The 21,479-nt window shown below is 40.2% G+C and overlaps 1 protein-coding gene across 2 annotated transcripts in view; it reads right to left on the bottom strand.

Annotated features, from left to right (window-relative positions):
• Positions 1-18,876, bottom strand: part of ascc3 (activating signal cointegrator 1 complex subunit 3) — a 140,706-nt gene extending 121,830 nt beyond the window's left edge. The window contains exons 1-4 of one of the 2 annotated variants that reach the window (XM_068569664.1): positions 18,806-18,876; positions 17,776-17,910; positions 12,480-12,630; positions 5,075-5,649 (exon numbers count right to left, since the gene is read on the bottom strand). In XM_068569664.1, coding sequence (XP_068425765.1) covers positions 5,075-5,649; positions 12,480-12,630; positions 17,776-17,865 — 816 coding nt within the window. In that variant the 5' untranslated portion in view covers positions 17,866-17,910; positions 18,806-18,876. The other variant, XM_068569663.1, reaches the window with a different exon arrangement.
• Between the last annotated feature and the right edge of the window lie 2,603 nt (positions 18,877-21,479).

Raw genomic sequence — 21,479 nt, 5'->3', positions numbered from 1 at the left:
TGTCTTTGTTTCTCTCGGTGGTCTCTTTTGTATCTGTTCCAAACTTCTACTGGTCTCCCTGAATGTCTTTGTGTTATTAGAGATGAGTGTATAGTATGGTGGGAGTGTGTGTGTGTGTGTGGGGGGGGCTGTGTGGGTTTCATCTGCTCAAAGGGATTTTTTTATTTTCCTATGAACTCCCATGAATCCCGTCCTCGCAGTGGACTGATTAGGTTTGGGTTCCGCTGGGAACCGAGAGGCACAGTTTCTCCTTCAGATGAATTCTGTACGATCCACCATCCTGAAGGCAAGGCCGGTCCCGAAGCATCAACTGTACAAGAGCTCCACATCCCCAAGGCGACGGGTCAGGAGTGTGAACAACTGTATCCTTTGCTCCTTTATCTCAGGTTTATTATTCAGACGTGACTACTTTGTTTGTGAGCTGGTAAATGGAACAACGACAGCATTCTTTAAAATAAGTCACCACTAGACACGGCTGTGTGAGACCAATTCAACAAGAACCCCAATTTGGGAAAAAAAATGCACCCGAGATTTTTTAAAGCAGTCAATTATACAGAGCAATAACATTGATGATGAGGCACAAACTATTATTATTATTATTATTATTGATAGTATTATAATTATTAATAACTATACTAACTAAAGACTTGGTTGAATGTTGTCTTAATTCTAGCAGACTTTGGCCAGTGTTTGTGCAAAAAAATGTTTAGAGATTAATATATGAGTAAATGTATAAATTACATTGTACATTAACACGGAAAAACAATACCATGTAAAAAATATCATATGTGGAATTTTATTTTGACAGTGGAGTGGATATATTTATATATATAAATATATATAACCTTTTCAAGCTGAGCATTTATTATAAATAATGGGCTCATTCACAGGTCCCCAAGAGCAATCTGCTGGTTGAATAGCCCACGACTGTTATATGTGAATGTCACAGTGTGCAAAACAATAGCATGAACTTGATGTTAGCAGCATTTAATTAACTACTAATTAGTTAATATCTTGTCTTATCCAACTCACTGAGCCTTCTTCTACTTGGAATAAAATATATTGTATCAGAATAAATGTTTTGAGAGTAAAGTCAGAATTTCAGTACCACACGGAAAATAATCAATAATTTACACTTCTTGAAAGAAAATATTTTTTCACGTGACTTGTTTTTGTTTTTATTTAGCAAAAGACAAAAGAAGTGAAAGTGAACCGTCGTGTTACCAGTTTTGTGTGCCGCATGTAGTGCCATTACACTACATACCTCCCAAACAACAAATAGGCCTTTTCCAAAGCAGAAGCCTAATCCCCCTCGCCACCAGGCCCCTTGTCTCACAAGTCATTGGACTTTTTCAGAGCATTCAATGTGAATGTTTTTTATTTAAGGCATAATAAACAGATTATTTTAAAAAATCTAAAATAGTCCATGAAATGAGGAAAGGTAATCTCATATTATTCAAGGTGCAAATATTGTCAAATATTCCTCGCTGAAGCTTCGACTCCCTATAAATGCTATTCAGTACCGTCGTAATGGAGTCTGCAGGTGCTCACACACACACACACACACACACACACACACACACCATCTAAAGATGTCAGTGGGAGAGTTCGCTTCCAAATGTCAACTACGTGAGCAACATTGGAACTAACTGTAACCAGCTGAAGTACAACTTCTATCCCTCCGTAGAGAGAGAGAAAAAAAGAGAGAGAGAGAGAGAAAAAAAAAAGAGAGAGAGAGAGAGAGAGAGAGAGAGAGAGAGAGAGAGAGAGAGAGAGAATCACAGAGAAACAGAAACAGGAGAGAAAGAAAGAAACAAAGAGAGAGAGAGAGAGAGAGAGAGAGAGAGAGAGAGAGAGAGAGAGAGAGAGAGAGAGAGAGAGAGAGAGAGAGAGAGAGACGCGGCAGAGGAGCAAACTCAAACAGTGAGGGAGACAGAGACAGGAAGTGAGAGGAGAGAACGCTGAGGACAGAATGATGGAGCACTTTCCTGACTCATAAGTAAACGCAAAAAATGGCAAATCATTTATGGAGGTTTCGAGGCCAACCGTGACCCTGAGCCCAACCCGTCTTCCGCTGTTTCCACTTCTCACAGGACGGCGTGGAGGCAGAACCACCAGGAGGCTGAACCTTCTGCTATATTACCTCAACGTAATGGACAGCATGGCATTGAGGAAGTCTCGTCCCTGTAAACCCCTCTGACAAACAGGATCTCAGGATTCTCAACCATCCATGCTTGAAAACAACAACAACACTTTATTGGTAGCTGTCCTTACTGAGCTCACTAACCTCAGTAGAATTTGATAAAAACAAATGTGTTTCTCCATTATTTTTCTCTAGCTTGAAAGCTTTTCTCGTGAGATGCTTACAGTCACAGCGTGGCCTCTCACAAAGACATAGAAACATATGTCGCATATAAATATCTGTCACCCCTTCCGTTTTTCTAAACGCATACAACTGCTGGAGACAAAACGCTAGTAATAGCGCTTCCCCCCCATATGTTTATCACAAGATGGTGAGCCAGTGTTGGAACATAAATTACACTGTTGTTCCATTATTCTCGGAATGGAATATTTTCCATTTTTTTACCAATAAAAAAGATGCATACTCTAAAACACTTTTCTCTGCTGTATCCTCACTGACAACTGTTTCCTTGGGTGGAGAAACTGAGCCACAAGCGACTTTGAGATGGCACAGGTGTTGGTGATGGATTGTAAAAAGCTTGAAAATAAATCTTCAAACAGAACTACACACTTTGCGTTAACTGCTCAGAGCCATAACTGCTGTTTCTGTAATCTACTGCTGATATTGATGGGACAACCAGTCACTTATTAATCAGTTATGGTAAACCGACCCTTGACGCACAGAAAACTGCAAAAAAAAGAAAAGAAATTGCAATTCAGTATAATCATCAGCCTGACATGCTCATGTTTTCAGCATCCTTGTGTATGTAAACAAAACATTTTATGTTGATTTTTTTGTGCTAGCGTGTGCTTTTTTTATCACGACAATATCTTTAAATAATAAATATACATATATGCACCAATGGTTCCCTACTTGTGTAGATCACAGACCCGTCTATTCTCTATCTGTATTGCTATTTATCTTTCCGTGGAAGCACATGGCGGGAATGAACACAAATCCTCTCTGTTGGCCAATCAAGCTCATTCAGATTTATTTCTTTTCTTTTTTTTTACTATTTGTTTGTTATGATTAAAAAGATGATTTGTTGTCACATTAAGTCATTATTAATATTTAATCAGCACTAACAGATCTCACAGCTCCCTCTCCCCCACACACAGAGCATTAACATGATCTCATCTTTCTCTACATTGTGAAGACATTGGGTTCCTCAAAGCGGCCGTCTTAAAGGTTGACCTCTGCTTTTATGTGTACATGTCGATCTGCTAATAACTCCAAAGGGTCTTTACTACCAACGAAGGTCAACGCCATGCAGGAAGTTGGAAATGTCTAAAAAGGTGTGAAGGTAAAGGCCAAGGACGACTTGGTCTAACAGCCAGGACATGATGAGTCAAACCCAAAAGGCCCGCCGTTGAAGGTTGAGGTGATAGAATCAATAGGAGCCCACGAGATATTAAAGATACCATTAGGAGAGATCAAACTTCATGTCACAGAAATACCATGCTGAAAGTTGACGCCTCATTTTTCAGTTTAAGTTTAAAATTATCCTTAAAATTTGTCACCGGGTCTTTATGAGACGACCGACAATCTGTTAAGAAACCCAGAACAACACAGAATAACAGAAACCAGAAACTCTGATCGAGTCTGAAACAAAAGGACGACCCTGACAAAACGACTGCAATGGTACGAGAGACGTGTGAAGGAAACAGAGGGCGGGGCATCTTGTTTCTTGTTGGCTCCTTCAGTGCTCTCAGTGTTAGCACCGCTACCAGCCAAGTCAGCTAAAGCAGTGGTCCCCAACCACGGCCCGGTACCAGTCCGCGGGTCCCTTGCTAATGGGCCACAGAGAAAGAATAAATTAAAAAAAAACATCAAGAACACAAAAAAGTGAAAAAAGACCGGCTACATCCGTCCGCGCGTAACCTCGGGCAAACCTCTTGCCACATGTTACGCGATAGTTACCCCAAAAATGACACTTAAAAGTCTGTTTCAACTTGGTGTTCTGGATTAAAATCAAGGTCGAGCATCCTTGAAATCACCAAAAAACGCTCTGGAAACCCTGACTCCATTTTCAACACCCTGTCTTTGTGAAGCAGGTTTAAATTAAGCAGTATACTAGACATGAAGGTCTAATTTACGGAGTTAACAGGACATAAACACACGTCGGGTGACATTTTCTCCTATCACACCGAGACAAGACCAGCTCAGGGTGAGTTGTCTCTTTATGCGTTTTATAATTGCTTAATGCCGGTCGTACATTTTATTACGTCATATGTATTAGGTCGTATTTATCGCCCACACCGTTAAGGCGCAAAAAAGGTTGGGGACCGCTGAGCTGAAGCACTACAACCTCCTCGACTGTAGTCCAGTTCGTCAGACCGACCTCTCCACAGCCAATCAGCAGGTTCTACAAGTGAACCAAGAGCAGTTGCTCTGTCTGTGTGGAAATCTGATGTGTTCACATCACAGGTGATGAGAGAAGGCTTTCAAGCGTCAGTCTCAAAGGGGAAACACAAGACTTGGCTTAGAATGGAGCGGCTGCTCTGCAGGTGTGCTGGCCTGTGAATACTGAGATAATGAGGTGTTAAAACCCTGTCCGAGTGTTTTCATGCACTCACTGTAAACCCTGACGGGTCACAAGCACAGGTTGCACCACTCGTCTGAGTGGTGAAGCTCAGGATCTGCTGACACTGCTCAGGGTTAACAAAACTACCACCTGCTTCTCTGAATGTCTACCGATTATTAAAGCTTCAGGTCTCTCTGTCAAGTCCCTTGTCTAAAGTAGTGAAGACTGTGTCAGGAATCGATTTAAGCTATTATGTTGTTCATTTTACAGATAAAACAGGTTGTGAGCCGCACTAAGCTAATGTTCTCAAGAACAATTTATCAGATCCAGTATCTATATATTAGATTGTATCTCCCAGTGGCACAAACCTCGTTCTGCAGCTCGTCGTCACTCTTGTGGGAGGCCAGCATTTCAAACAGGGAGGTGCACAGCTCCTCTGGGCTGGACGAGATCATGTTGCCTCCATCCAGATACTTCTCCACCTCTGTCCTAAGGACGGCTCCGTCCCCGGAGCTCAGTGCTCGCCCCGAGGCGGACCCTTCCTCCTCACCGGCCTTTCTTTCGCTCTGCTGGTTGTTGAGGAAGTTGAGAAAGTCCAGACTTGTGCTCTTCTCCTGGATGCCAGAGCAGGGCAGGTCCTCCAGAGGATCCAGTGCGTAGCAGTCATGCGAGAAGGCGATGTTGCGTCCGAACGCAGTGCCCCGTTGGGGGTTGGGACGGGAGCACAGGGTCTGGATAAAGTTCTCAACTCGAGAGTCTCCGAGTGGAGCCACCAGCCGAGCCACACAGCGACAGGATGCTTCGGCGGCAGATGACGGGAAGGGGCCGAACATCTGTTTGATGGCCCGGGTCTCCTCCGTGCCCACATGGTCTTTGTTGTGGAAGGTCTCAAACAGAAAGACGGCAGCACTTTCAATGGCTGCCTGACCGTGTTCAGTTCCCACTGTAAAATAAAGCACAACATGTTCACACTCTGATGTCATCATTGGAGTCATCTCTACAGCCAGAGGCACGTCTAGTGATTTGGGGGCCCCTGGCAAACCCAACATGGGGCCTCCAACTAGGCTTCTTCTCAACCTTTTCCTAAACCAGAATATTGGTATGAATCAGATCTTTTAAATAGTGATGGGAAATCACCAAGTACAGTTACTCAAGTACTGTAGTTTAGCGCAGTTTTGAGGGTTATATTTTTGGTTTCATGCTGATTCATAATTCACTACATTTCAGAGAGAAAGGTGATTGGCAGTTGCATTAATAGCTATCCTAATAAACTGCAATGCAATGTTAAAGACAGAAGAAACAAATGAACAAGTCTTGTTCAACAATATCTATGCATCGGTTCAAACACACACTACAACTCCTGATTATTGAAAGCAGCTTCCTACTGCCGGATATATATCTTGTTAACAAATTGATTACCAGTGTGACCTTCTGCACAACATTCAGCGACATTATGTCTCTGTCAGTAAAGTTACGATCCACTGAGAATTAGACAAAAGAACTGAGATAAACTGCAGGCAGCACACCAACATGTATAAAAAAGTAAACGAGGGTAACTATTGTCGCTCCAGCAATCCTGTGTGTAGAGGGAAGAAACTTCCAGAAGGGGCAACCATCGATGCCAACCTCCACCACTCGGGACTATATGGCAGAGTGGCCAGACAGAAGCCTCTCCTCAGTATAATAACACCGAAAGGACTGTACACCTGTGAGAAACTGCAATCTCTGGTCTGAGAAACAAAGATTGAAGTATTTGCCGAAGGATGCAACCTCCAGTTCTGCCGAGCTAATGTGAAAGTGTCCTACAACTTTGTCTCTTCTCCCCTGATTAATTCTGAAAATAAACATTGTAAACATGTGATTATGGTCTCAATCTCTAGTTTCAAGTCTCTTTGAATGAAGTATGATGCTCATTTAGTAAATTATGGTCCATTTAGACTCAAAGACTGCATAAAGCAGGGTATACTTTAGGGCGTGGCTACTGTGATTGACAGGTCACAACCAAAGACGCGTACAGCGTCTCTACATCACTCCTCCGGAGTCCAAATATGGTGACTTTCGTTGATAGGTAGATGGCAAAATCACTGAACTCAACACTTCAAAACGACAGACCACAAACCAATGGATGATGTCACCATGACTACGTCCACGTCTTATATTGAGTTTGAAAGAATCCCATCTGTGTCAATGTAATAATTACATTTTTACTTTATTACATGTGTTGTATTGTGTGTGAATGGAGATGTGTGTGTGTGTGTGTGTGTGTGTATATATATATATATATATATATATATATATATATATATATATATATATATATATATATATATATATATATATATATATACACATACATACATAATAAAGGATTTATGTGTTTTTACAACTAATTACCATTAGTCGTACATAGCAGTGCTGTTTTGTATGCCCATTAAATGTGCACTATTGATAGCTTCAGAGAAGAATCAGCAGCCGCTCTTCTAAGCAGTAAAGACTACAGGATGAGCTCACTGTTTAAGGTCCCTGCACCTTATTTAAATAATATTCCAAACAATTCATGCTTAACCAGAACCGCACTTAAAAAAAAAAAAAAAAGGAATACAGAGTAATTGTCCAATTAGAGAGAAAAAATGTCAGAGAAGCAGAGGGAGAATAGTGTGAAGAAGGTTGGGGAGGCAGAGGAAAGTGAACACAGATGAAAAGGATTTAAACCAATTAAAAGAGTCTAAAAGCATCGGCCTCGTTGCTGCACGCAGCAGAACAGAATGGCTGCTTTCATCCTCTCCAGAGTGTGCTCAACACTAACTTTTTATTTGGATCCAGCCACATTGTCTGAGGGCAGGTTCAACGGATAAAGCATTAGTGGAACATCAACAACAACAAACACGGTTCCTCTTGACTGGAGAAAGAGAAGAAAATATACTGCCATAAACGGAGAGACAAGCAAAGTAAATAAAAATCATTACGGGCTTTCATGAGAGAGCTCCATATTTGACTCGTGAACTTCAGCTAACACTTGAAGTTAAAGAAAGGGGGGATGACATCATGTAAAGCATGCTGTCAAACACCTGTTTCTGGAGCCAATCTCAAAGATTATACGTCAAAATACACACAGACACAAACACACACATACACACACGTATCTCTGTATCGTCCCTGCACCTAAAATACATATCTATAAGCAAATTATATGGACAAATACAATGTGTGCCAGTCGTCACTGAACAGTCATCCATTAAAACTATAAACTAGTATATCTAATGACTGAGAAATATGCATTCCCCTGCCTCAGACCCGCTTTTTTTTATTTTTATCTCTGACGGGGCTAACAGTGCTGACAGTTTAAACTATCGCAAAAGTGCTGACCGAGCCAACAGTGTTCACCTGAGGGAGAACCGGAGGATGGGCACTAGGCATTCAAGTGTGCGTTAAATCCATCCAAAATTAGGAATTCAACGTGACTATTTGCTAGTTTCAAACGAACGATTCATTAAATCAGACAGCACCATTAAAACAGAAAAAATATATTAGCCTGAAAAGACTTTAGCAATGTGTAAATCACTCGTTATGAAACATCTGTAGCACCGTCCAATAAAAAGACAACGATGTAAACAGAAAGTCCTCTTAGCCAGCTGTAGCATAACTTTCTAAAGAGTTATATTTGTGGGTCAAGTAAGCAAACCAAAAGCTTTTGTAAATGTATGACTCTATTTCATTCATACACAGAGTATGTGTGGTATTGATGTAGTTTACAGCAAGAGGAAAACATCCTTTAACCTCTAAATGCTGCTATAAATACAAACTACATATGGCTCATTGTAAATGGATGTGTTCAGAAAACCTACTGCTTGAAATACTTTACGAAGGGCAGACTCTGATCATCATCCACTCTCCTTTTAGTCAGTGAGGAAAATGGATTTTCAACAAGGAGGATACAATGAATTTGTCCTGATGCTGCCAGTAATATAAAGAAAAACACGCCCAGATTTGATCTCTCAAAGTATAATCAAATGGTTGTGTAATATTTACACACACAGCCAATTATATATATATATATATATATATATATATATATATATATATATATATATGCAGAGCTCATGAATGGAATAATAACACATTGGCAGAGGTCGTGTTAACCGAATACTTTCAATCTTTTTTTATAGCGTGTTTTTCTTTAAATATTCTTAACTTTTAAGCGCAAGGTGGGGAGTCGCACAGCTCATCACTGTCACACTCGGCCAAGGCAGCCAATCGAGTCAAGCAAGAGGCAGGCTTTATTTCTTCCTGTTTTTGTGTGGTGTGAACAGCGGGGAATTCAAAATGAAAATGGCAACCTCCGACAAGGCGCTAATATTATCGGTATTTAATTACGAAGAGCTTTACAATTCAAGATGGAAACACTACTCTACTGCTCAGAAGACACTCGAACTGACTCCTGCTCAGCCCAAAGTACAACTGAAAGCACTCGCCATCGAGACACAATTCGTGGAATAGGGGGTGGTATTCGCCGTACTCATTCCTTTTTATTATATTGTGAACCCAAAAACGCTTTTTGGGGACTTTTTCATCCTCCGTCCACAACACAGCAAAGGCAAGAGCACGACGTCTGCTTGAATCCATTTAGTAAATTAAGTTTTACCGCCCGGTTGCGCACGCAGGAGCGTTTTTGTCAAGACACTGCTGCACTTTTAAAAGTCGTGTCTGGGCAACCAGCGAGCACTGGCAAATAGTTGAATCCGATTGTCAACTCAATGATGTATTGAAGGAAGGACCACTCATGATATATCAAAGGTAAAAACCTGCGAGACCACCGTGTGCACTCACATGTAACCTTCTCTTCAATCAGTGCAGCTCAAGCTAATTTAGCACCTCTCCCTAAAGGGCAATCGGTGCTGTGGTTGCTGCCGTCACTAGAGCTCTATTTATCGTTATAACGGTTTCAAACATCCCCACACACAAAGAGAGAGCCCTACAAAAAGGAAATAATTCACACTAGGTCGGGTGTTTCTCTTATCAACATGAATTATCCAGCTGCCGCCCATGTTGTTGAATTGAATGATTCTATTTCCTCTTGAAGATGTATTGGGATTGAGAAGGCATCACTTTTCTGAGGAGGAGGAGGCCATTCGCACGTTTTACTTTCCAGGAGGGAACACGAATGGATCCATCATCTGGGAACCACTTCAACATCGTGGAATGTACCTGTAGCTATTGTGCATGTTACGTACAGGAGCCCTCTGGGACAGCCAACATGGAGAGCTGCACGGGGAACCGCATCCAAAAATCAAAAGAGCTGCTGTGAAAAGGTCTTTGTTTTGTTTCTTTCGGGAACAAATTCAAAATGGGATTGATACGCAAGCCTTTTTCAACCGACTCTTGCTTCAATTTCTGAAACTTTTAATCCAGAGTACGGTATACTGTGCGAGAGGTGGACCATCTTTTCTGGAGGAATTATCTCCTGTACGTCAGAGTCCTTCTCTTCTACAGCCCTGCTCTGCAGCTTGGAAGCGTTGCGGTGCGAGACTGTAGATGCATTTGGAAACAAACGCATTGACTTCTTGTAGACCTCAGATGAAGGTTGGGTCTTTCTGTTGGCAGCCTTGAGCATGTGACGAGGCTCAAGACTTTCAATTCAGCATGAAAACTCCATGTTTTCAGACATGAAAATGAGTTGTTCATGTCACAAAATTAATGTTTGGTTTTCTTTGTTATCAGCAAAACAATGATTTTGACTTTTCTTCTTGGCACAAGTTTGTCAAACATCACGTATCCTTTTGCGGGATTCTCCAAGAAATTTTTTAAGTATAAAAATGCCTCAAATGATGGTGACAGTGACTGGAGTGTTGTTATTATGTCATGTTGCTACTTCTCTTGAAGGCAGGTCTTCGTAAGTAAGAATATGAAGCTCAATCTTCAGCAGTTTGTAAAATATCCTCACATGTGACAGAAGTTGTTTTTTTTTCCTTTTTTCCGATATCCACTCGTCTAATGTTTTTGTCCGTCATCAGATCAATATCAATGCCAAAGATCAAGTGCACCTTTTGTAGTATGGCAAAAACGTATAGTAGGGTTTTTGGGAAACATCACTGACAGTCACTTTTTAAGTTGAAGACATTTCTGACTCACTCATAACTATCAGTGGAGCATCATGGCCATCCTTTTGGTTTAACAGACAGTGGATGCCAAGAGTGTCCACATAGACCAGACATAATAAAAAACCCTGATGATCATTTAAAAGATGCCACTCTTCAAATAAAGAGTTTCTTTAACAGACTGGGTTGTAACATACCATCTTTTTATCAATGAGTCGAGTCATATCAATTTAACTCACTGGCTTTATCCTCACATGTAACTTCTGTTACATGTGAGGATATTTTACAAACTGCTGAAGATTGAGCTTCATATTCTTACTTACCAAGACCTGCCTTCAAGAGAAGTAGCAACATGACATAATAACAACACTCCAGTCACTGTCGCCATCATTTCAGGCATTTCATACTTAAAAATTTCCTGGAGAATCCCGCAGAAGGATACGTGATATTTGACCAACTTGTGCCAAGAAGAAAAGTCAAAATCCTTGTTTTCCTGATAACAAAGAAAACCAACCATTTATTTTGTGACATGAACAGAGAAACACTGGCACAATGTGACCGTGATAGACAAAGCTTGTGGGATTATAAAATGAGATGAGGTTGTTTTTTTGACCGCAATTACCTCAATTACATATCTAAAAGTCAAATTAAAGCTCAATGAACCAGTACTGTCCAATGATTCAATGACGATCAAGGAAAAAAACTCATCACACCAAAATACTTCAACACTGGTTTAACTATTTTAGCTGTTAGGCTCAATTTGCCCAAACTATGAAATTCAAGTCTTACACCGACACACAGCAGCACAGACAGTTACATTGCATCCACACACACCACATGTGTCAGTGAGTGAAGACAATAACTCACAATTTGTCATAGCTATAAATCCAAAATATGCCGTTAAGGAACAACGAACAAAATTAGACACTTTTCACATTTGAATTCATTCAATTCATCCATGCTGACGGAGGTTGCATTATATTATTATTATTATGATTATTATTATTATTAAGGAGCATTTAACTGCCCACAAAATGTGATGTTGTCAAATGTAGTTTTCAGCAATAAACTTGAATCAACAGTTGTTTGATGTTTCCGGGACGGAGGACTAGGTTTTCTTTCAACGATAGCACTGAGGAACAAAATTGACTTTAAAAAAGCCAAAAAAAGACAATTATTGCATCTCATGTCATCTTGTTATACGATATTATACATCTTAATTTCTCGTCTGTAAATGTTTTTTGTTATTAAATTTAAAATAGTTATAATCAACTTACAGCCCAAACTTCCTTGATTGTATTTCAAGATAATTTAGGACTTTAAAGGATCTTAGTGAACTCCATTTCTATTAAGAAAAATAGTTGCTGCTGAAGTTTTACACCCCATTTTTTTAATCTGTGAGCAGCACAAAATGTTGTCATTCGAGTGCATTGTGCATTTAAGTGGACAATTTATTCAAACCAGACAAAAAAAGCTCTTCCTTTTAAATTCACAACCATTTCCAATTCCAATGTACCAAAGGCCCAAAACACTAACGGATCATTTCTGCGGCTATTAAGCGTATCACATAGTGAACTGCTGTCTGTTAGTCCAAACTGTTTTTTCATCAGTGAAACACAAACACATGAAAATAGATAGAAAGAAATGAAAATAGATTTGAGGCTGAAGAATGAATTACCAATTTCCTTGGCTGCCAGAAGGAGGCTCTTCAGTTCCTCACTGGCACCTTGCTGTTTAGCTCTGTCCTGATGCTCCGAGCAGAAGTGGAAAATCTTCTTCCATGTCAGCCCTTCTCTGGCAAACAGCTCCCGTCTCTTCAGTCGTTTGGTCTTAGCAACAGAGAGAAACACAATTTCATTTTAGCAGGACTTACTGCTCTTATTGTTATTATTTTTTATTGCTCACATAATCTAGATAAGGTTAATTTAGCCAACAGTTTCCCAATAAATGGTGCAGATATTTTGCCTTCATGTAAAATTAACCCAAACATCTCTGTATTCTGTGCCATGTTTCAACAGTAACATTGATCAAACTGAAGAACCATACCCGGGTTTTTTTTTTTCTTTTACCAATTAATTAATTTTCTTTCTTTTTTCATGGACAATGAACATCAACATTTCTGTAGATAAGTATGTACTTTACAGAACTCAAACTCAAGCTCCAAGTTTCCAAAACACTTGATGCTTTTCCATGAAAACAACTCAATGGCATTTTTTTAGAGAGACATTTAATGCCTTTTGAACACGGAGGTCTTTGGAACTCTACACCCCTGTGGCTTTCTGCTATACAAAGGTCGTCCGGAGCCACGGAAGACACTGTGCAACAGTTCTTACAGGATGAGTAGTACTCCCAGGACGAGTACACTGACCTTAATGTGTAAAATTGGTGGAGTGCTCCTAATAAGACCTTATAGAATCCTCTTAGAGCAGACTCTGGGCAGGATTCATCACAACAAAACCCAGAGAGCCCAGATGGGATTAAATCATGAGGAATTGAAGTTGCTGTATGTGTGTGGGACAGAGTGTGAGCATTTGAAGACTAAATGATGCGAGTTGCATAGAGTGAAGTTCGGTCTCACGTGATTTCTGTTACTGTATTGATTTAATCAAAACCACTCCAGAGCAGAGATGATTAGCTTGTATTACCGCAGTTACGATTATGAGTTTAGATCTTGATGAACCATTTCTCCAAAAATGGCGTTTTTCTCTGACAGAAAAGTGCTGGGGAGCACCTCAACTCAAAGTCTTCATCGTAAAGGTGCTCAAGCTTCTATAACAACCGTATCTCATCAAGATACTGTCCATGAGTGGTTGTTGTTCCCTTATATCGTAAATGAGATGAAACATGAGACGACAACGTGATGTCAGATGGGTGCATGTTATCACTGATACCCGATCCAGCGTCTGAGACTTCATCAGAGGTATTCTTGATACTGGTACCGGTATCACAACAACTCTGATATAGATATGGAATGAGGTTATTTTTGATCTTGTGCTTGTCACATCGTAGTTGCTCATGCATCCTCAGTAGTTCTGTAGAAAAGTCAGTGTTAATGAGAATAACTTTTTTCCCTTTTTAAAGCTCTAGCATCAGAGCAGTGGAGTATTAAATCTAAGCAGGTCTGCCTCCGAGGTCAAGGAAAGCATTAACACAATGACTCCATTACAATCTGCCATGTCTTCCAAAACGAAGCATTTTAACACAAGCCGAGAGATAATCTCAGTGACTTCAGCCATCTTTTCCCTGGAGAAGCACTTTTTCTGCTGAGAAGATTTAACTGGAGGGGAGCCAGGTAAAAGTGAATGGCTGAATACGGCTCCCAATTTATTTTCAAGTCCCAGGAAGAGGCGGCTTATGTGAAAAACAAATCACTAAAATGGAATGATAAGACATTTTGATTGTAAAAGAAAAATGTGATAGAAAAAAATGGCACGGTAAAAAAATGGCACGGTAAAAAAATGGCACGGTAATAAAATGGCGAGAGGCAAATTGGTGTTCGAAACACAGGTCAAAACGTGTAAAAGCAAATGGACCCAACCCTGCAGAAACCCAGCCAGATACTGAACGTCAGCAAACAGTGGATAAAAGTACAAGGCTCAGGATAGAAAACGAAAGTGATAGATGAGCAGCAGCGTTTAAGCCAAGGAGCAAGCGTAATACCAAATGCAGAGAATACAATCTATAAGCCGTTTCTAGATTATATCCTCTATTTGGAGATGCACGGATCAATCGGCCACCAGTGGAGACCAGACAGTTGTCAGTTGATCGGCCATGACCACCGACCGGCCAATCAGTCATACAAAATGTTTTCCCGGTCACATTTATACCCGCCGCCACGATAGTTCAACGTCGGCACACAGCGGCTCACACAGTAACGTCACACTACACACACCACGTGTCAGTGAAAAAAGAATAAACAAAGCTTTTTATTTTATAAAAAAACGTTGCTAGTCAAACAGGGTCACACTGGGTCTACACACTGCAGTGGGTTTAGTTGCTGTGGAAGGAGAACGGCAATGGCGAAAAGAGGGACCAGAGATTTCTTATTTTTATTTTAAAATGAAAACGTGATAGTGTAGACATGGACTAAGAGTAGAAGAGCTATGACAGGAAAAGTAACTAATTTACTAAAGTAAGTCCACAAACTCATTTCACTGCCATTCAGTGCTCTGTCTTACAGAGGCTATGTGAAAACCTTGTTTTGTAGATAACAGCACACCTGTATTACACTGCAAAAGGTTTTATTTTTGTATATATTTATGGGGCCGATTGAGGTGACTCACACAGAAACTGGATTGAAAAAAAATGTGGTGAGTCGGAAATTGAAAGCAATTTGTAAATGAGTCCAGATTTATGGGACTGCTTGTAGCTAAAAGTAGCCATGTGTAGTAATATGCATCGTGATGCATCGTGACGTGTCAAGAATCATTCTGTGTTTGAATTGACATCAAATCGAGGGCCAATGAAGATTCACCGGTTGGAAAATGCATCACGCCTTTTTGCCAATAGTTTCTCAGAGGAAAATAAAGTCACAAACCGGTGTGCAGAATCTCTTTTCATGATCGCCTGCAGCTGATAATTAATCCTGTATTGACACAGTTTTGTTTGAGTCAAGCTTTATGTACACCACAGGCATCGAAGATTAGGAGTTGTTGCACTAGACATCTGGCATATATTTAGTGTCTGACATATTTTTGATCACCAACAGCAGATAGTTCATACACAGACTATGTGATGAATATGTAGCATGTCCAGTACTCTGGGACAATCTCCGGTCATTGCTCACTGCCTGCAGCAGCTCACTTTGTGTAGAGAGGTAGGTGTCATTAGCTGCAAGAAACTGTGTGTGTCGTGTAGTTCTCTACAGAGCTGACAGATACTTTATCCATCAACGAGGGATGTGTCATGAAGCATTTTGGACACACGAGAACCAGTGTCACATCCACCTATATGCTTTGCTGTTTTCCAGCAGGTCATCACATTGTGACAATGTGAGTCTTCCTCCAGAGCCGCATGTACTAAACCTCACAGTGGACCCCTATTACATACACTGGTACGACACACACGGTTACTCACAGTGGGATGAACTCGGAAAAGTGAAAATTAAATCTGGAGCGGAGCCTATGATATTCCATCCATCCAAAGTGAAAACTTTTTGGATGTTTTTCCCGTGGAGGGGAAAAGGGGAGATGGAGAAGAGCCATACAGTACGCAAGCTGTGTCATCAAAGATTAAAACGAAAAGAATCTGTAACATGCAAAATCATATTACTTGCTTGCTCACACTGTTGGAAGAAAACAACCTGCCAAAGATCGAACCCTCCAGTCAGAGCAGCACACACACGCCTTGCTCAGGTAGAATATTTAGTGTGGTGGAGGGGAGACGCGTTGACAGATTCAACTGACTTTATCATGATGGATATTAATGATTAAGCTTTTATGAGTTTGGTCATACACTAAAGAGGCCCTCGTGACACAAAGCAGTCAGTTTACTTGTGATACTACTGAGCCCATTAATTAAGCATTGTCTTCTGTGGCTTCGTGGGAGCTTCATGAGTCAGAGAAAATAACCCTGATGGTGTTATAATTTTGTCATTACGGTTATCTCAGCTTGAACCAGAGGTGTCACCAATTACTCAACTGTTTACTACTGCTACATTACTAGTACTACTCTGCCGGTTGAGGAAAAGAGGATTTTATCTAGCATCAGCAAATACACAATATTTACAACTTCTATATGTTTCTGTACCATTCAGATGAAGTGGCACAACAACCCCAGGTATACAGTATTCATTTAATTATCGACATGTGCTCGTTGTCACAGCAGAAGCCTTTCTGTTTGCTGGGTTCCTGTCTATCAGAACTTAAAGGATTAAATTGTTCCATATGATATATATACTAAATATTGAACAAATGGAAACCGATTAATAAAACCTCCTCATTTAGCTCAATCGGGCGACATCCCACGTTTCACAACTAGCGGGCCGAAACTAGCAGATGGTGTAGATAAGTTATAAACCGTGTGCTTTGCTTTAGGCTAATATCTTCTAGTTAACTGAACTATCACATAATTTAAATAAATTCAGTCCAATTATTTAATTAATTAACTAATTCTATTAATACAATCCTGAAAGCATGCCATCTTTTGGCTCAAACTGTCCAAAAATAACTATTAAAAAGGTATGATTTCTATACTGAAATTGAGCAAAAATTCCATTGGAAATGTTCCAACCCTCCTCAGACCTGCTTCTACGATGCTTTTAAACCCCCACATCAGTGTGTCTCTACCACCGATCCCACATTCGTTGGTCATCACTTCACACATTTTGACAAGTCACCTGTGCAAAGGTTAGAAACAAGTCTGAATTTAAACTATAAACAGTAGATTTAATTCATCTGGCAGATAACATGACAACATACATTGCAAAGCAAAATAAGTTTGTCAACGTAAAAATTGATCATCGCACATTATGCCTTACAAATCTCCACATTGCCTGACAAACTGCACGGTCAAGGGCAAGCAGAGATTGTGGTTGAATAAAGGTGCACTATGGGGAATGCTTTGGTGTCCTCCATTGATTTTTGAGCTAGAAAATAAAAGTCCATTTCAGCTGTTGAGTGCTGGAAAAGAACACCTAAACATTAAAGTGAAATTTATAGCATGTTGTTCATTTTGTACACATGGCATCTCTTGTACTTCTGTCCATCCGGATAGAGACATCCTCCTCTGATGCTCTCCCGAAGGTTTTTCTAGTTTTTTTGGGGTTGGAGTTTTTCCTGTTTCGATGTGAGGTCCCTGAACAGAGGATGTCATTGTGTACAGATCGTAAAGCCCTTTGAGGCAAACCAGTTTTTGTGACTTTTTGCTATACAAACTACATTTAATTGAATTACAGTAGAGTTAAGAAATACTCTAACAACACTACTTTAATCAATTCTATGTACGATTGTGACGATGCTGCTTTCTGGCCTTACCTTCAGGTCATAGAGCTGTTCAGTAACGTCCTCCTTCTTGCTGACGTTGGAGAAGGAGCGCAGAGCCCCAGTGAGCCGCGGAGGAGACATGGTCCTCTGATGCTCTCGTCCATGCACTGGTCCCCCAGCTGATGTCTACGGCACACAGACGGACACATACGAACAGTGAACCGAGCTGTCACGGCGACACGACCCATCAACAGCACGCGTCCAACGAAATACACGCTGAACTCCATAGAGAAAAGCAGTCAGTTTAAAGTTGCCTTTCTAAACAAGAATCACACACACGACGTAGAAGATTATTCACAAATGTCACAATTCAATAGGGTCCTTTATGTGAATTCGGCGTACAGTAAACCCCCCAAAAGAACAGTAGATGTGGTGAATATCTGAGTGTAATAGCTGAAACGTTGTCGATTGTGCTAGTTGGAGAGTAGCTGTACGTTGAGCTGTGAGGGAAACAGACACTGCTTGGTCGGCTACATATTGTGTACGGGATATCATGGAGTCGTCCAAAAGCCGAAATCATCTTCAAAAACATAAACATCTATTGTCAATGCTATTTGACGATGACAGTGATGTGCGAGCTGTGTTTAACAATCCCATGTCATTCTCTCCAGACCTGCATAACCCAGAGTCAATGATACGTCTGCCGTTGACATGAAAGCAATTAGTTTTCAATGGCCATTTATCTAACTTTTAACATGACGTTGTGTAAGCGTAGCTAAGCGTAGCTAATGTTAGCTTGTCAGCCTGGCTGCCACTTCCACAGTCTTGTTACAGCAGCTTTAACTTCAGCGCGAGGAAAACTGTCAAGATCCAACGAATTGAGACTCATTAGCGGTTTATTGAGAAATGTAAACGGACATATTTCGATGGCGAACTACCTTCCAAAGCGCCTTGTAGAGTGAACTGTGAGGCGCGTGTCCGGCAGATGTCAACAGAAGACGCGTGTACTCTATGAACTGTGGGTGTTGTAGTTTTTACTAGACGTAATCGTGTCTCAATTCAGACTAAATGACTACATTACCCGTTTATACTCAGGAGCGCCGCGTCACACAGGGTTTGCTTGTAATTTAAACCAGCGTACACCGAATCACGTGGGGGCGGAGTCGGTCGAATACAAACGTTTTCCGCCGTTGCTTTCTGGTATTGAAGATGTGCCTTCGAATCGGAGATTTGCGGCAAAATCTCCTCCTTGTTGTGGAGTTTTTAGCTGCACTTTTGCCCTTTACCCAATCCTTAAAACTGCTAACTCCGCACAGTCTGAGCTCCCTTGTATGTATAACAAGCGCGACCACAAACGGTGCAGGTTTCACTAGAAAACGAAACTCACTGAGACGCGCATGCAGAAGCGCTGTATGCACAAAACAGAAAGCCAACAGGACCACAATACCATTCCTTGTGAACAAAACAAGGAATGGTTTTAAGTAGTTTTGAGTTAAGTTTATACAATATTCAGAATATAAATACAGCAGCCAATTTGCAACGTAAAGATAAAGTAGAGTAATGTCGTGGAACTATATTGTTCCCTAAAGTGTTCATGCATTACAAACCATAGGCATTTACGTTAAATTGGCTTACGCTGGTATCAGAAAGAATGAATTACTATAGGGTGGAAATGTGATCAATCATAATTGGCATATATATATATATATATATATATATATATATATATATATATATATATATATATATATATATATATATATATGTATATATACATATATATATATATATATATATATATATATATATATATATATATATATATATATATATATATATATATATATATATATATGCCAATTATGATTGATCACATTCACACACAATAATCACAGGGCTACCTCTGTCAAATGGCGAAACAACGGATCAGAGCTGGCAGATATATTGTCTTTCTTCCGTAAACAACAATCAACGGTAGAATTTATTAATTTTAGTTCCAAGTACCCGGAGCTTTGTTATTTGTCCCATGGAATATTGTGTTGCTTCACCCTTAAACCAAGGACTTCACAACATCCGGTCAGGCAATTTTAAATTCAATTCAACTCAAGCAATAAAGCTACCGTGAGGGATTCATGGTGCTGGCGAACTGAAGACTACAATTAACTTTCATGAAGGGAAAACATACTGTGAAAGGGTGAAAGTTCAAAGAAGAAAACACACAAGCCCCAGAGTCAAAATTAACAACATGTCAATCACAAGGTAGCCCCACCCTAAAGCATAAGGCCAGGGCTTTTTGGTCTATTTGACTTAAAAAGGACCATCATTTACTAAATCAACGTCATGCTGTATTAAAAAAAAACTTGAAAGTAGAGATTTAGACATGAACTCATGTTCACAATGTTTACTCAGGGAATAAATCAAGAGAAAAGTAGAGTCATTTATATGGACTTCTATACAACCAGAAGAGCCGCCCCCTGATGGACATTAGAGAGAATGTTACTTCAAGACCCTTCAGCATTGGCTTCACTTTTATTAGACCCAGAGGTTGCTGCCTGGATCTTACGTCCATGCAGAGCAAGCAAACTAGTGTGTCTCTGTGTCCCGCTTAATGTGAACAGAGGAAGGAGAATGACCCACTGCATTTTCCAACATAGAAGTAACAGCACACTTGAAGGGCTATTCAAGTGTTCATACTGGGAAGTTGATTTACCAAAAAAAAGTCACAGACATCTCTCATATCTGACAATGGCTTGGTTGAGAAAGTTACAGAGCTGGCTGAAGGGTGCAGGGCTACTACCTGAGAAACCACGGCCATCTGTGTGAAACACAGTTTTTAGCAAGTCCTTTGTGGTGGCAGTGTCTGGAGATCAGATTCTGTCTCAGCACATTCACACTGACACTGATAATCCCATGCTCAACCCTGCACAACCCTGCTCCGTAAAACTGCAGACTGCACATATGGATGGTGTTGCAACATTCATGGAATAAAAACACTATCTCAGCATATCCATGTGATTAAAGTACTTTCAACAAGTAGGACATTCTGACCAGATATGCAAATGTTTTTCTGTTGGTATTCATGATCATTTTCATGATTATTTTTTGATTGATGAGTGTTCTTTTAATGCCACCAACAATTTAGAATTTCCCCCTAACCAACATTGTAATCCATGACAAGCTATAATGAATATGTTTTCACTAAAGGCGATAATGGATATCCACAACAGTACATGTTTACCATTTCAAATGAAATTATTAAAATCCAGTGAGTTTATTGCCAATTTCCTCAACCAATATTATTCTATATAGTTTCTGTCTGACACATTTACAAGAGAGTCTCATCTGGCCATGTTAACAACTAGATAAACCAACATTAAACCAACATGTAAAGACATATAAAAGGTCAAAATACAATCATTGGGCTTCGATCTGTGGCTTCATCTAGGGGAGATGAAAAGTAATGAATGAGCCTAAGACTGACGATCAATGGCTGACAATAATCATTTCATCCCTTGGACCACTCTAATAAATGCTAAAATATTACAATATGTAGTTAAAATACCTAACGGGTTCGGCCCCATTAGCACCAGGACCCCGGACAGCTGAACTGACTGTAAATGGCCCTGATAGGAGGACCGAGTGTCCATATCCATAAAGAAGACAATCTGGAGGCCAAGATGTTCAGTTGCAACTTCATTTTATCTTTTCGACCCCTTCACAAACAAATTAAGCTCCTCATAAGCACCCTTGGGGAC

This window comes from Clinocottus analis, unplaced genomic scaffold, assembly GCF_023055335.1.
Source record: "Clinocottus analis isolate CAN_PGR_092001 unplaced genomic scaffold, fCliAna1.0.p SCAF_9, whole genome shotgun sequence".
NCBI lineage: Eukaryota > Metazoa > Chordata > Actinopteri > Perciformes > Cottidae > Clinocottus > Clinocottus analis.
This window is presented reverse-complemented; position numbering and strand designations above follow the sequence as displayed.